The 16,919-nt window shown below is 45.2% G+C and overlaps 1 protein-coding gene across 1 annotated transcript in view; it reads right to left on the bottom strand.

The window, feature by feature from the left end:
- Nucleotides 1-16,919, bottom strand: part of necab3 (N-terminal EF-hand calcium binding protein 3) — a 43,661-nt gene that overhangs the window by 19,656 nt on the left and 7,086 nt on the right. The window contains 1 exon segment of the mRNA XM_079682990.1: nt 7,059-7,167. Within this exon segment, the coding sequence (XP_079539116.1) occupies nt 7,059-7,167 (109 nt within the window).

Genomic DNA, 16,919 nt, shown 5'->3' with positions numbered 1-16,919 from the left:
GACCTCCTCATGTACACTGATGCGCCGGATGGCTATCAGGACACGAGCGCGCCCACCGCTAAGATTGAACCCCGCCCTGTATCAGGCTGGAACTCGGTAGCGGCTAGAGACGTGATATTGGGACCCACGCTACACCAAGCTGGGGCTCCCAGCTGGACCTCACCATGGCCGCGCTCGCGGATGATGTCCTCGAGTCGGAATGCGTGGAGAACGAAGAGGATTCCTCTGAGTTCCTACTCTCTGACTCGGATGTGCAGGAAGAGGACATCTTCACTTCATCAGCTCACGCTGCAATGCCAGGAGCGATGGCTGCGCCCCCGGGCGATGGCACACCAGCTTCGCCCTGTCTGGGTATGGACCTGCAGGCCGTGTGTCGACGTGCCGCGTCCAGGCTAGACATCCCATGGCCTGAAATGGCCAAGGAGACCTCTAGGTCCCGCTACAAGGGGAAAACTGTGCCCCAAGCAGCGAGGAGAAGGAGGCAACTCCTTCCATTCTTCCCGGAGATGCTGGACAAGGTGTCGGTCTCCTGGAGAGACCGTCCCTTCAGCAATAAGGCCCCAATCCAGGGTGCCTCCTCCCTGGACTGTGACGGTATGGAGAGGCTCGGCCTGCTCCGCATACCGCCCATGGAACCGCTGGTGGCAGCTCACCTCCAACCGAGGCTGGCTCCGACACCGAGCAGGAACCCCACGCTACCGGTGAAGGCAGACCGATTGCAGTCCGCGTTGGCTGATCGGGCCTACAAGGCCGCAGCGCTGTCCGCCTGGGCACTCAACATTTCCTCACTGCTAACTGCCTACCAGGCAGAGCTCTGCGGGGATCTGTCGAGCGAATCTGGGCCGGCATATGGGACGAGATCGCAGCGATCACGGACATTTGCCTCCGGGTGCAGCGCTGCGCGGTCCAGGCCACGGGCAAAATAATGGGCATAATGGTGGTGCAGGAGAGAGCCAGGTGGCTCGACCTGACCAACCTCCCAGACCGGGAAAAGGAGGATGTATTGGACATGCCTATCGTTCCCGAGGGTATTTTCGGCTCCGCTCTAGTCTCAATGCAGCGGAGACGCGAGTCTAAAAGGAGGGAAGACGAGGCCCTCCACCTCTGTCTCCCTCAAAGGGTCCAGCCGCTACCTGCAACGGTTTCACGGCAGTCCTTCGCCCAAGATGCCTCACACCCTGCCCGGTTCGACATACCGAAGCAGCAGAGGCCACAGCCCGCCCGAGTCCCCAGCCCAGGCAGGAGACGAGGGCGAGCTGGCCGAGCAGATCTCCGGTTACGGCAGCAGCCGTGCAGGCGCAGCCGACCCAGATCCTCAGCCACCTGACGGGAAGAAAGAAGTGGGCAACCTGACAGCCTCCTCTTCTCCCTTTGTGACAGAGCTGCGTTCCCCAGCTCCAGATGTGTCCCGTTGCCTCGAGAGATGCCTCAACGCCATCCTTGAGTTCACAAAACACATGTCTGTCACTTATTGTTGTGTTTTTTCTGTATAAAACATTTCCGCTGACGCATCCAGGCTCAAGCCGAGGGCGCCGCTCCAAAAAATGAAAGAAAAAAACAATAAAAACAATAAAACCAATAAACAGTCCGCTTATTGTTTCCTTTTGAGAGCAGCTACGGCCTCTCTCAAAAGGCGGACATTGGACGGCTCTGTGAAGGCACCTCTGCCACGCGCATGCAAAGTGACGACTGGGGTTGTGAAGCCACCATCATCACGCGCAGGCGCAGTGGCGACTGGGGCTATGAAGCCACCACCGTCACGTGGAGGTAGGCCTGTCACGACAATTAATTTTGTTGGACGATACATTTTTATGGAAATTATTGCGATAAACGATAATATTGTCGGCGCCGTTTTAAGACCATTTTAGACATAATGATAATATATAATAATAATTCAAGTACATCCTTTCAAACATAACTTTTTATTGAACATTCAACATTGCAAATGAAATGTGAAATAATATTAAAATATATAAATTATATATAATAAATAAAACAAATTAATTAAATTATAATAAATTAATTAAATCACACACAACCAAAACAATCAATTAAATAGAGTCAGGCTGGAAAACAGAGCTCTCTCTCTATATATATATAAATAAATAAATATGAGCACACATTAGTCAAGTGTACAGTCCACTGTCAAACACCCAGATGCCTCAACAGGCCATATCCAAATCTGTTTTTCTAAGTTTTCGAGCAAGGAACACCGACATGTTTGCATTGTCGGGCGGGGGCTCTCCATCTCCAGCTGCCGTGTTTGCTCCCAGCTGGGAAAACGGAATGGGGTGGTTGTGTTTTAGGTGGTTTAAAATGCGTGGTATTGCCTGCTTTTGTCGCTACCTTGTTTAAACCAATGCGACACACCGCCCGGCTCATTCAAGTCCGTAGGTTCGCCTCGTTGATTTGGTTTGAATTCAAAATACTGCCACACCGGAGAATCGAGATGTGTAGTTAGGTTTTGTAACCAATTCCATTTCACTTTAAATTCCCCGCGAGTAAGTCACACATTGTCTCCCGCTTGTCGCTATATTATTAATTTGGCTGCTACGCTGCTGCACGTGCACGCGGAGTGTCCTGACCTGGCTGTGCGTCAGCCCCGCCCATCACAGCGCGCCTGGCAGCCACAGCGCTCCAGGCTAAAATGCTGGTCATATCTTTATGTAAACGGCAATTTATCGAGCTCAGAAAAGTTATCGAGTCAATTTTTATTTATCGTACGATAAGTCAATTTATCGATTATCGCGACAGGCCTACGTGCAGGTGCAGTGCCGGCTGGGGTTGTAATAACACCACCGTCATGTGCATGCGCAGTGTCGTTGGGGATTGTCGAAATGGGGTACCACCGTGTTCAGACACTAGAGGGCCCCATGACACAACAAATAGAGACTCAGAGGGTAAGAGACGTGACATCTCCGCTGACTCTAGGGAGACATTAGTGGAAGATGCTCACAATGTCCGCTTGGGTTTTCAAGACAGTAACACGGGGCTACCGTCTCCAACCCCCCCCCCCCTCGCTTCTCGGACATTCTGTATTCACAGGCCCGGGGAGAGTCAGCCCATATTCTGGAGAGAGAAATTCTCTCGCTCCTAGAAAACAAGGCTATATCTATAATACCCGCCGAGCGGAGTCAGAGTGGCTTTTATTCCAAGTATTTCCTCGTTCCCAAACGGGGAGGGAACGGAATTCGGCCGATACTAGATTTGAGGGCTCTGAATGCGTATCTAAAAAAGATACAAATTCAGAATGCTCATTCACACATCTCTGCTGCATCTCGTGCGACAGAACGACTGGCTCACGTCAGTCGACCTGGAAGATGCGTATTTCCACATTCCAGCATATTACCCACACAGGGAATATCTGTGGTTTGCATCTCAGGGTGTCTGTTATGTGTACGGAGTACTTCCCTTCAGTCCGCTCTCAGTCCAAGAGTGTTTGTACGATGTACTGAAGCCACGATAACCCCGTTAAGACAACAGGGTATTCGCCTGGCAATCTACCTGTACGACTGGTTGCTTCTCGCACAGTCAAAACAGGGGGTTATTACACGGACAAACGTCCTCGTAATATACCTGGTCGACCTGAATTTCATAATGAACACAGTAAAGAGCATGTTGTCCCCAGCCCAGACTGTACTTCCCCTGAGGGGGTTTCAGTACTGGAAAGCTGCCCTCAGACTAAACCCCGCGCGTCATGGCGGGCGGAGAGTAATGGTCACTATGAGATGCGTGAATGGCACTGCGCCACCGGCCGCACCCGACTCTTAACTAGTACGGGGCGTGCCTATGGGTGCTGTCTTTCGCAGAGGGTGGTCACCACGGACGCATGTCTGACGGGCTGGAGAGGTATTTACCAAGGTCGACCTGTGAGGGGTTTTCTGGAGCAGAGACCTCCAACGGTCGCACGTAAATTACCTGACGCTTTTAGCGGTGTCCCTCACCCCAAAAACGCCTTCTGCCTTTTCTCAGAGGACGCCGTGTCCACGTGAGGATGGACAATACGAACACAATATCGTATGTAAACCACCAAGGAGGTTTTGCGTTCTCTCCAGTTAACATGCTGGCACGCAAACTGATCCAGTGGAGCTGCGGTCGCCTCCTCTCCCCGAGAGCGATGCACGCACCGGAAATGACGAACCTCGGGGCAGACTTGCTGTCCAGAGGTGTATCACCATGTGCAGACTAGACTTCACATCCAATGGTTGTGAGTCAGCTGTGGGTTTGTTGAGGCCGAGCCGCAATAGAACTATTTGCATCAAAGAGAAAATGCTCATTGTCAGCTGTTCTTTTCAGTGCGCGATCTAAACGCACCATTAGGCGTGGGCGTGCTCGTGCGCGTTTGGCCTCCGGTCCCCCTGTGCGCGTTTCCACCCCTGGCTCTGATAACCCCAACTCTGGCCGGAGTAAGGGAACAGCACCACGCATTGATCCTGATAGTTCCGCACTGGCCTGCAATGTACTGGCTGGCGGAGATTTATCAGTTGCTGTGCGGTCAGCCGTGACAGCTCCCCCTACGCAGGGACATTCTGTCTGAGGCGGGGGGGACGATTTTTCACCCACACCCGGAGTGTCTCGTTCTGTGGACCTGGCCCGTGAGTGGTATCATCTGAATACACTGGGTCTCCCGCAGAAGGTGATGAACACTATTCAGAATGCGAAAGCTTCCTCCACTAGGTCTCTTTATGACTGAAAGCGGAGGGTGTTTGAGGAATGATGTCTTGGGAAGGACACACCTCTTTTTCAATGCCCTGGCGGAGTGATTTTATCATTTCCACAGGACTTAATTGAAAACTCAAGGTCTCCAGGTCACTGCTGACCTTATGGGACTTGACAGTGGTTTTAGATGGGCTCGCTCGTACCCCATTTGAACCTCTGGAAGACGCTGTCATGAAGCACTTGTCACTGAAGACAGTGCGGTTACTGGCCCTGACATCCGCCGAGCGTGTCAGTAACATTCATGCGCTATCTGTACTTAGTTCGCCCCAGGGAAAACTAGAGTGTTGCTGAGGCCCAACCCTGCCTTTATCCTAAGGTGGTTGGTTTAGGTGCCCCAATTGACATTGAGGCATTTCCTTCGCCGCTGTGTCCCTCCGGGGAACAGCAGCCGAGTTTGCTATGTCCAGTCCGTGCTTTACGCACTTATATGGATGGATCAAAAGAGTTTCGTCGTAATGACCAACTCTTTGTGTCCTGGGCTAACCCTCAGAAGGGCAAGCCTGTTACTAAGCAACGGCTCTCTCACTGGATTGTGGAGGCCATTGCTTTGGCTTACACGAGTCAGGGTCTGCAGGCACCTTCGGGTTTGCGTGCTCATTCGACTCGTGGTCTGGCTACATCCTGGGCTTTGTTCAAGGGTGTTTCCATCCAAGACATTTGTGCAGCGGCGAGCTGGTCCTCGCCGCTCACTTTTGTCCGCTTTTACAGGCTAGACGTCTCTGCTCCCAGTGTGGCCCGAGCAGTGCTGGGCACCCTGCTGAGTCAGGGCTCTACCTGTTCAGTTCTGGTTGGTTTGGTGATTTTCGAGATAAGCTCGTCTGGCAATACGGGATCTACAATATCCCATAGTGAGACATCGAACGGAGTGTTATGAATGTGAACTATAGGTTACTTGCGTAACCCTAGTTCTCAGAGTAACATGAAGTGAGATGTTTCACCAGACGGCCCTCCTTGCTATTGTGAAGCGAGAAGAGGTGCTTATTTTTGAATGACGCACGCGGCGTAGCGCAAGCTACTTATAGGGGGTGGATTCCCTGACGCTGACGTCAAGATCACCTGCCAATCAGGATTGGCGTAATGAGATTGATGCTTCTGTTTGCTCCGCGGATGAGGCGCATTCCATAGTGAGACATCTCACTTCAGAACTGGGGTTACGCAAGTAACCTATAGTTATTAGAAAGCTCAAACAGCGTGTGTGGGAAAAACAGTAGAGACAATAGGTCCCACAGGCTATCATTACAATGACAAAAACATTATTTATTTATATTTTTCTTTGTTTTAAGCTGAGAGGGAATACTATCTGTGCTTTGTGAATTTGATCATCATAAACATAAGAAAATGGGTTTTGATTCAAAAGCGATATTTCTGACAGCACCGTTATTCAGAACAAGCAACCCCTTTAATGAGACATAAGAGATACGTTCATGCCAACTCAAAGCTTGGAGCGTAGTGGGACAGGTCTGAGGGCTGGTGTCACATCAGTGACAATCCCTGCGTTACAGCATGTCCAGGAGCAATTTATCACACAGTGATGGAAGAACTGAGTAGCTGTTGTAAGCCAGTTACCACGCTAACTCTAATTTGTTAGGTTCACAACAGAAAAACATCTTATGAAGTAATTTAATCAATTCTTCTCAATGCGTTTGTGCGCGTATGTGTGGGCTTGTTGGTACTGGTAAGTGCCATCTGTGAGACTAATACAGAGACTTGACAATCACAGTGAATATATTTTTAACATAGCTGATATGCATGATTTCACAGCATTGCTTAGCATTCCAGTGTTGTTCAATGTAAATAAGTGTGTAGTCAGAAAGAGGTTGCCAATGTCTCCTTAATACAAATCCCTTATCCGCCAAAGACAATAAGGAAAAATGGAAAGATCAAACTGAAAACCATTACCATATGGGATCCAAAACACATTTACCACAACAGGGGAGAAATGGTCTTTACCACTGTGGCTGCAGTGATTTAAACATTCTCTGCAGACCAGTGATTTCAGCAGCGACCCTCAGGCTGATTTCTCTGATTGCAATTTTGGGGGAGCAGGTTTTGAAGTGGCTGCTATGTTGTGTGTTTTATGTCCAAAGGAAAGGGGTAAACATTCAAACATTCATTCAGCCTGCTTGAGTTTGGCCGCAGGGCTTATTTTTACAGAAGACCTCTCTCCAGCTGTGAGACATTTAGTCTGTGACTGATTACTTGAGAGGAACACATTAGCTGTGCCTTTAAGCTTCAAACACTTGCTGTTTAGTTTTTTTAAGGCTTATTTCTAACTGTGAAAGGCGCCAGTTAATACATCACTACATTTTCACCATTAGGGATTGCAATTTAAAACTTACTTTGTTTTTCGGCCATCTATGGAATAGAAAAGCTCCTGCAGTTCTTCAGTAGTCAGGATCCCATCCGCAAAATAAGCATTGAACTCTTCAAATGACAGCTTACCATCATCTGAAAAAAGAAGCATAGGCCTACATTATTACAGAACTTGCAACACTAAAGGTGTAAAATAAGCCTGAATTGATATACAATATATAATAACCCCCTTTCTTTTTTTATTTCTTGTCAAAAACTGTGAAAAAAGAAACAAAACATTCAACAAACTATGACTTTAAAATGGTAAGAATGATATTTTGTCAGCAGATTGAATTTTTCTATCTATCTTTATTTTCTGCTATTGATTCTTCTGTGCATTGTCTATCAAAATGTGCAGAAAAATCAATAGAGGAAAATAAAAAGCTTGTCATCTGTGAAGAAGAGGTCCTTTGTGAGCCTACTTTCAATCTGTCTGCTGGCGGAGATAACACTGATCAGTCAGCAGTTAGCCTGCCAGAGGAGCAACAAACTGCTATGTTTTAATCCTCAAAAAAGAGTCCACAGCAACAGATTGATTGTTGGCTGTGCAGAGTGACAGAAAGGCAATCAAAAGAGAGTTGGACACTCAGTCAGTCAATTTGAAAATAAGACACAAAGGAGTGACCAGAGTGATAAAATGCAGCCAGGATGGCATCCAGACAAAATTAGAATGTCTGTAACGTTGACTTTAATTAAATGTATTATGTCAACAGATTTCACATAACTGTATTGGTTAGTCACAGAGGTTCAGACAGCTTCTGAAACAAACACAATCCCTCCAGCCATGTCATAATTATAATAATAATAATAATAATAATAATAACTATTTTTTTAACCTTTAAAGTGTAGGATGACTTTTGGCTTCTAAACTAAGTAATCCCCCCAAATAATGACCCTGTCTTACCAAAGACAAGATCAAATGAGAACAGTTTAATATGCCATAGAGTTCCAGTAGGCTGAATCAGCAGTGCTAACAAAACTCAAGGGCGAGCTTGGAGACCATCTGTTCAGCCGGAGCCTCGGTTCCTCATTACCTTTGAGCAGAATGTGTGATGTGCTGGCCAAGACGTGGTCGCTCACCACTTACTTCGTCTTTTTCATCTTTAATTCTCTAAATGCTTTTTTCCTCCTCAATTGAAGAGCCTGATCAAACTAACAACTTCACTTTTGTGATTTTAAGAACAAAAGGTTTCCGATTTGGCTCTGTGCCTCTCTTTCCCCTTTAGAGTTACAACGTTAAACATTACAGCTTGCCTGCATCTTGCAGCACACATGCTAGTACGTATCAGAGTTTAAACAAATACACATTTGGATCAACGCAATTGCATTGCATTGGATAACCTTGTATTTAAGTGCTACCAAGGGCCGTTTTAGTTTATATTGTGCATGCATGCATGCATGATGTTAAACATGTGACCATTATATTTGAAAAAGAAAGCTACTTGATTAGTGTAGGACAACACACCTTGGTTAGGTTGAGGAACAAAATCCTGGTTGGGGTTAAATAAGTATGTGACGTGATTACTACGATAAGGATGTAACACATGAATGTCACACAGCATTTAGAATAACGTGATGATGTAGACTACATTTTCTCTTAGCAATACCAACTCTATGTGACTTACAGCATCCTGTAGGAAGCAGTTATGCTCAAAAGTGACACTCCTGATAATCACTTTGATGGACTTCTGATGAATGCTGGCAGTCTCCTCTATTCACTTTGACAGTTCTGGGTTAAATATCTTCCTCGTGAAAGACGATAGCCGCAACAAATACACAAGCCTCTGTTTGCTACTAAAATCTTAATGATAATCAGAAACTATTGGGAGCTTTTAGTTTGATGGCTTATGACTCAATGTATGTTACTTTTACAATTGACTGACTAAGGCTACTCCCACCTTTGTATTTCCATTTTTTAAATTTCCATTTATTTATAAAAATGTAAAATTTATTTTGTAAAAAGTAAGGCAAAAAGCAGTAGACCTACATGTATTTATTTTTCTCACATACTGTAGATTAGGTGTCAAACAGATAATGTGTACTTCATTTCACCCAGATCCCTGAGGAAAGATGGTGGCAGGTGGATTCGAAAGATGGCATTTAGAGCATCAGGGAAACGAAGATCCACAGTCAGATGAGGGGATTACGTGTTTGCTAACTCGAGACTCATACCTGCTGGTCTCCTCTCAAATCCAATTTACGCACCCTCACTTCAATCACACACATTTGCCTTGATAATTTCAGTGATGTGAGGATGATGGGAAGAAATTGATGCTACATTTATTTGCCAAATACGACAACCTTGTTCAGTCAAGCGTTTAAAGGCCCTGACACACCAAACTAACACCAAAGAAAACTTCCCGACGGACCCAACTGTTGTGTCACCTAACGTCTCCTGCGTCTTGGCCAAAAAGTCGCACTGGAACCAAGCCCCCAGGGAGTGTGCAGGCCTCTGAGGAACATATTTGTTGTGGCCAAACGGCGGTACTACACTTCCCTATCAGTCGCTGGGCCAGAAAGACTTTTTCTCATTGACTAACATTGGGAAAGAGACGTCTGTAAATCGTTGAATAATTTTTTTTAAACTAAATAAACTACCCAGTATGAACATTTGTATAGCCCTTATTAAAAATATTCGGTCCTCAAGTTGTAAAATGTGCTAATGACGTTATTCTGAGAGTTATTTCCCTCGGCATTATGAAGGCGCATCTAACCCACGGTACCGCGCCGCCCGGCACGTTCATGTGACGTGTTCAGTACTACATATGTTCTACCTTTACCCATGGATGCACAATAAGAACAGATTATATGATTATATGAATACTTTCGTGACGTTTCGCTCTCTCAAAAGTTGGGCCATTTTGTCTTCATGCGCCAATGAGCAACTTTCATAGGAATGAGCGAGGCACCGCCTCCCACGCTGTATCCAGTTCTTATTATACATCCATGACTGGAACACACCGCAAAGACTTCAGCCGACGGCCAATCAGCACGTACGAACTGCGCATGCGTGAGTGGCAATAACTCTCCTTACCAGCAGGTGGCGGTAGTGTGTATTCGCCATTCAAAAGAGGCAACCGGAAGACAGACTGTGTGATACAAACAACAAATAGCGTGTGCATTCCATTTTCACTCTCGTCCATCAATGACTGTTTCACATTGCGACTTATAATCGTATAATTCTTGCATCCAGGTGAGGTGAAAATGAAAAATAGCCGTCTTTGTGTGCCGAATCCTCTGTTTGCGTACCTCACTTCCGTTTCGCTTCTCATGCACTGATTAGCTAAGCTGAACAGCCAATCAGAGTGATTTATTTTGCCGACAGCCTCCGCTGCCGATTGTCGGCACGGCCAAAAAGACACGACGGTGCGGGACACACCAATCTGAGTAGGGCGACTGGACGCTCATCGACGGTCCGACATCTATCAACGGCTGAAATCGGCTTGGTGTGTCATAGCCTTTACTGAAGTGATGTTTATCATTTATGACGATTTACATTGCTGTATCATTCATCGCTGGGCTTGTACTGGTTGGACTGCTAGGCAATTGTTGTTCAGCAGAGTTTCGGGTCAGGATCCCATAAAAGTTAAATTAATAAGCAGAAATTGTCGAGGGAGATAGCTGGAATTGATATACTGGAACACAAACCTATATGACTCAAACCTGCTATGGGTCATAACTACAGCTCATAAACTCTCCCTCTCTTAGTTCAAACACATATAATGTGATATACTTTTGCATTTAAAACTGTATTTGTCTAAAATGTTTCTTCATTCATCCATTCCCTTACAGTCCTGACAGAGCAGCCACAACATTCGGCTACGAAACAGATTCCCTCCCAAACACCAGCTGATGCCTCTAAATGAATAAATCATTCATGGATGCAAAGCCCAACACACATAAGGAACACACATGGGTTCCCTAAGTAGATCACAGTTTCCAAAAACACTCATAAAATACACATTAAGTATATTAAGAACTTATGAAGCATGGCTCCCGTCATGTTCCCAGTTAATGTGAAGCTATTCCTGGGCCCGTTTCAGAGAAAAATCAAGTTTTAACTTTTAACTTAATCACAGTCTGCAAATGAATAATATTTTTGCATCAGCACATTTTGTTGACCTTGTTTCAGAGTAAACAGGAGCTCTTTTGACTTAATTTTTGTTCATGGAGCCAATGCTATTTTTCAAAATATAATTATTCTGTGCAAAAAGCTACAAGGCTTGTTAGGGACCACATACCCACATGCATCCACCCATGCATACACTCTCACACAAACAAAAAAAACACACACACATATGATGCCTCTAAAGAGTTCACAATTCTGTCCATGGTTTAGAAGCTATGTGCCTCTTTGTATCATCACAACTCCCCGTTTTGCCAATTTCCAAGAAGACATACAGACACGTTCACACAAACACTAACACAAGTGTTGCAGCCAAAGTGTGAGACCTACTGACTAACCAACTAGCAATTTGTCTGAGCAGCTGTTTCATCAAAAACAACAAATCCCCAGTGAAAGCAGAAATGGTAAAGAATATTCAAAGCCCACCTAGGAAAGAAAGGCAACATTCAACTGTGTAATATCATCCTTTAAATGGAACCAACGTCTAAGCGGTTATAGCCTTCAGCAGATTTCCTGCACAGGAAAAAACATGATCATGCAAAATAAAAGTAGCAATACATCCTACTGTAGGTTGAGTCAAAAGCAGTACACATGAATTGCTTTTTAATACTCAGCCTAAAAAGTCACTTAGGAAAGTCAATGTGAAAAAAAAGGTTTCCTAAGAAAAAGCAAGGCAGCTAAAATGTGCTGATTCTGCAACACAAGGACAGAGGCATGATGTATGTGGCTGTTTCTACTTGGCCAGAATACCTGAAAAAAAGTGCTCACAAGACCAGAGTAATCATAAACCAAATGAGCATGGAGGAAGTCCGTTAAAGTAGGGCACAAAGTAGGCCGCACTCTTATCTCTCAAAGGTCAGTCCCATTGCTGCAGCCTCGCCAAACTGGTTTATACAGTAGATAACCATGGAGGCATCACAGCTTCAAAAACATTGCTAAAAGAGTTGGTCTCGTTTCTTTATGGCAAACTCATATGCACGACTGAACCAAAATCCTTCTACATTCTGGTATTCTGTTCCACCAGGCCATCTGTGAGGAAAGCTGTGATATAAGCTGCCTTCAGCTCCATATCCTAATTTAAGCTTGTATGCTGCTTTTAGATCGCATATCATACTGCCTCCCAATTCTCCACCTTACTACTGGTCTAAAGCTTGCTGGTCTTATCCAGCAGAAGTCATGCGAGAAGTGAGGTTCATTAAAAGCTATTGGGAAAAGAGGACATGATCTCTTCAGCTATCTCACTGGAAATCATCTTTAATTCATGAGAAATATGAATATCTGGATTAGGAGACAACATTACCCAGACACATTTGAAGTTTAGGTTTGTATTAATTGACTCATTTTTTTAGACTTAAACTTTAAGCTTCTAAACATAAAACATTCAAACAAAACTGCTGTTCTGTGACCATTTTGCCAATAAGGATGTGACAGTTAGTGCTAATTATCCTCAAGAGTGTATGCATATTGTCACAAGTTAGACACTTCTATTATTGTTTGTTTGGTGGCTCATCTAAACTCTCCTGTCATTTCAGATCCCGCCTTCCTCCAGGCCCTTGTAATCAGCTCACTTCCCTCACCTGGTCTTCCCAGCCCTTCCCCTCATCTGTTACTCATTCCCTCATTACTCCACAGTATTTATACCACCTCACTATCACTGGTCCTTTGCCAGATTGTCTTGTCGTTTCCGCCAAGCTCTCCAGTGAGTGTTGTTCTCTAGCCTAGATTTTTTTCCTGCCCGGTTTTTTATCCCTGCCTGCTTGTTTACGGATCTCGAGTTCCTGCCTGCTCCCTGTCTGGTTTTGGTTGCCTGTCTGACGGATTTCCTGGTTTTGACCCTGACTGTCCCTGACCTGAATAAACTGAACATTGCAATACACTGGTTGTATCTGAGTCGTGCTATTGGGTTCTGATCTGTACCTGTGATCGTGACACATATGGGTTATATTCAATCTGAAACCATAAAAATAATATGCTTGGTGTAACATTTGGCTCCGTTTCGGAAGATGGAGACATTTTCTCCAAAATCCTTATCTCGAGTTTTGTTTTATTACTTTCACTGGTGGCAAGTGCAGAGGTAAAAATTGGCATTATAGAAAAAAAACTTTTGTATCACAAGTAACCTCTGTCAGCAAATGCACAAGACTTGACCTCTGACTATGAGATGCACAATGTTTGTACATAGACAACTCATCACTTAACCTATCCTGCCACATAAATAGTTGGCCTTGTTACTCCCTACATGTAGTTCCCTAATATGTCTTACACGATACATTCTGGGTTCCCCACTTATTGCTTATAACGTATGACTTTGGAGTCCCAACTCCTGATAGTTGGACCAGTCGACGTGTTTAGGGGATAACAGATGGAACAGATAAAAGACTTGGTAACTTTATATATTGAAGTTTTTTTTATAAATGATTTTGAAATTAAACTGTGCTTGATGAGGACACTTTTTACAATTGGTTGTGATAACTGGTAAAATGCATAGCATATTAATCTACGATGAGTTCCTTGTTAGCTAATGCTAGCGTAGTATGCTAATGATAATGCAAGTGCTAAAGCTAGTTAGTGCTACAATGATTTTAGCCTCGCACAACCTAAGTAACAAATATCCTGTCAACCAGCAGGATGGAATTAAAGTATTGTATTGTATGTCTCTTGGATGTGTTTAAGAGCTGGGTGCAGCTTATTTGTTAGAAGGCATGGAACAACCCCATGATGCTTTGGCTTCGATCAAATAGCCTTTTTTGCTTAGGAATGATCCTAAGAATTAAGTACAGTAGCTGCCATGATAAGAGCTGTTCTAATTATTTAAATGCTATATGGAAAGGTACTACAAAGCTTTTTTCTTATCTCCTTAGGCATAAGGAACACTGGGTCATCCTTTACAAAATGAAAGGTGCTAATGACTTCCCATAAGTCTCTGTGGCAGCTCAATTAATGCAACACGCCATGTGGCTGTCATTAACATCAACAGGCGTTGTCTGATTATGGATAAAGTAAAACAAAACATTATTTTAAGATGTGATTGTCGATTGATCAGGAAAACATATTTGGTTTGTACAGCATTGAGTTAGTCACTTTAGCCTTCTCAACAAATACAACTTTCTCACAAATTTCCGTTAAATACAAAATGAGACCTTTCTAACATTGTGCTGCTCTACAAACATATTTTACTGCTATGAATCTCATCTGTATTTTCCTGATAATACAGTCTAATTGGAATCCTAAAAAGAGCATTGACTGGTTCAGTGATGACAGTCATCTCGGCAGTACAACAGTGAATATGTTTTTAGCCGGAAGCCAGAAAAATATTCATCAAGTACAAGACTCGTGATATCAAAGGTTAAGAGCTGTTGAGGAGTAATTGCTGTTTGGAGGCATGCTGATTACACCTGGTGTGAGCGAAAACAACGTCTCGCTGATCTCCACTCTACTGTAAATTGATTAAAACTCTCCACCATCGTTCATGTCCCCAAAAAGACAAAAATCACCAGCCTCAACGACTACCGCCCACTCAGTAGCACTCACCTCCATCATAATGAAGTGCTTTGAGCGGTCAGTCAAAACATTCATCACCTCGTCCCTCCCTGACTCTCTGAACCCCCTGCAGTTTACCTACAGAGCAAACAGGTCAACAGACGACGCCATAGCCCACACTGCCCTCTCACACCTGGACCAGAGGAACACATATGTGAGAATGCTGTTCAATAGCCGCGTTCACACCGGAGTTCTTTTCCCCATACTTTTCCCCTTTATTTCCGTTAGTACCCCTTATGTTGCGTTCACTCCAAAAAGAGTACTTATTGCTGCTAGAGAGGTGGTACTATCCTGGGGGGAAAAAGTGCCCCAGTTCTGATTGGCTGGGCGAATTGCAAACCACGCCCCGTAAAACTCTGAAAAGTTTTGTGAAGCCGCCATTATATTTGTGGCATTAGCATTATTAACATTAGCCCCGCGCACCAACGGAGAGAGAATAACTTATGGCAACACACAAAAAAACATGGGAGCGGTGGAGATGAGGAGGTGTCGGCGTTCTGGCGATTTACTCTGAAGGCTTCAGTAGAAGCTGTTGGGAGTCCAAGCAGCTTCTACTGAAGCCAGTCCCTAACTCCAGGGACTAATGGCCGGGGACTTCGGGTGGCAGTACACGCCATGAAGTTGTTTGCAGCCTGCCAGTAAACCCAAAGCAGAAGAATACGAAGTGACGTCAGTGGCTCATTTGAGTAATCTTCCCTGAGGGGAAAGTACTCCGGTGTGAACGCAATTTGTACTTAGTGCCCTGGGGTACTAAGTGCCGGCACTAAGTACTGCAAAGTACGCGGTGTGAACGCAGCTAATGACTACAGTTCAGCCTTCAATACCATTGTGCCCTCCAAGCTGGTCATCAAGCTCAGAGACCTCGGGCTCAACAGCGCCCTCTGTGACTGGATCCTGAACTTCCTGACGGGCAGACCCCAGGCAGTGCGGGTGGGAAACATCACATCCTCCACCCTGATCCTCAACACCGGAGCCCCTCAAGGCTGCATGCTCAGCCCTCTCCTCTAATCCCTGTTCACTCACGACTGCGTGGCCATACACAGCTCCAGCATCATCGTGAAGTTTGCTGACGATACAACCGTCATCGGCCAGATCACAGACAGCGACGAGACGGTGTACAGAGAGGAGGTCGAAAACCTGACATCTTGGTGCCAGGATAACAACCTCCATCTCAACGTCAGCAAAACAAAAGGAGCTGATTGTGGATTACAGGAAGCATTAAAGAGAGGGACACGCCCCCATCGCCATCAATGGACGGTGGAGAGTCAGCAGCTTCAGGTTCCTCGGAGTCCACATCACTGAGGACCTGACATGGACTCTTCACACCAACACCATCACCAAAAAAGCTTGACAGCGGCTCTTCTTCCTCCGCAGGCTGAGGAGGTTCAACATGGAATCCAAGATACTCTGCAACTTCTTCAGGTGCACCATAGAAAGGATCCTGACCTTCTACTGGTGCACCATAGAGAGCATCCTGACCTTCTACTGGTGCACCATAGAGAGGATCCTGACCTTCTACAGGTGCACCATAGAGAGGATCCTGACCTTCTACTGGTGCACCATAGAGAGGATCCTGACCTTCTACAGGTGCACCATAGAGAGGATCCTGACCTTCTACAGGTGCTCCATAGAGAGTATCCTGACTGGCTGCATCACGGCCTGGTACGGCAGCTGCACCGCCCTCAATCGTAAGGCTTTACAGAGGGTGGTGAAAACTGCAGAGAACATCACCAGAACGGAGCTGCCATCCATGGAGGAGCTTTACACCCAGCGGCTCAGGAAGAAATCCCTCCAGATTATAAAAGACCCCCATCACTCCAGCCACAAACTGTTCAGTCTGCTGCCGCCTGGCAGGCGTTACCGCAGCATCCGGACAAAAACCACCAGACTCAGGGACAGATTCATCCCACAGGCAATAAGACTGTTAAACGACTGAACTATTGAAACAACATCCACAATATTCATCTGGCTGCTACTTAAAAATTATTTCTCTATTACCTAATATATCATATTTCAATGACTTGCATATAGACTCTTATTGCACTATTTCACTTTTTTAAACTATTTTTCTTCTTGTATTTACTATTTACTTGCACTATATCTTTCTGTTTATCTGTGTTTTGTGTTGCACTGTTGGAGAAGCCTGCAAGATTTTAATCGAAATAACTACACTGTAGCTACT

The sequence above is a fragment of the Notothenia rossii genome (genome assembly GCF_949606895.1).
Source record: "Notothenia rossii genome assembly, chromosome: 5".
NCBI lineage: Eukaryota > Metazoa > Chordata > Actinopteri > Perciformes > Nototheniidae > Notothenia > Notothenia rossii.
Note: the sequence above shows the minus strand (reverse complement) of the source record. Positions and strands in the feature narration are given on the sequence as shown.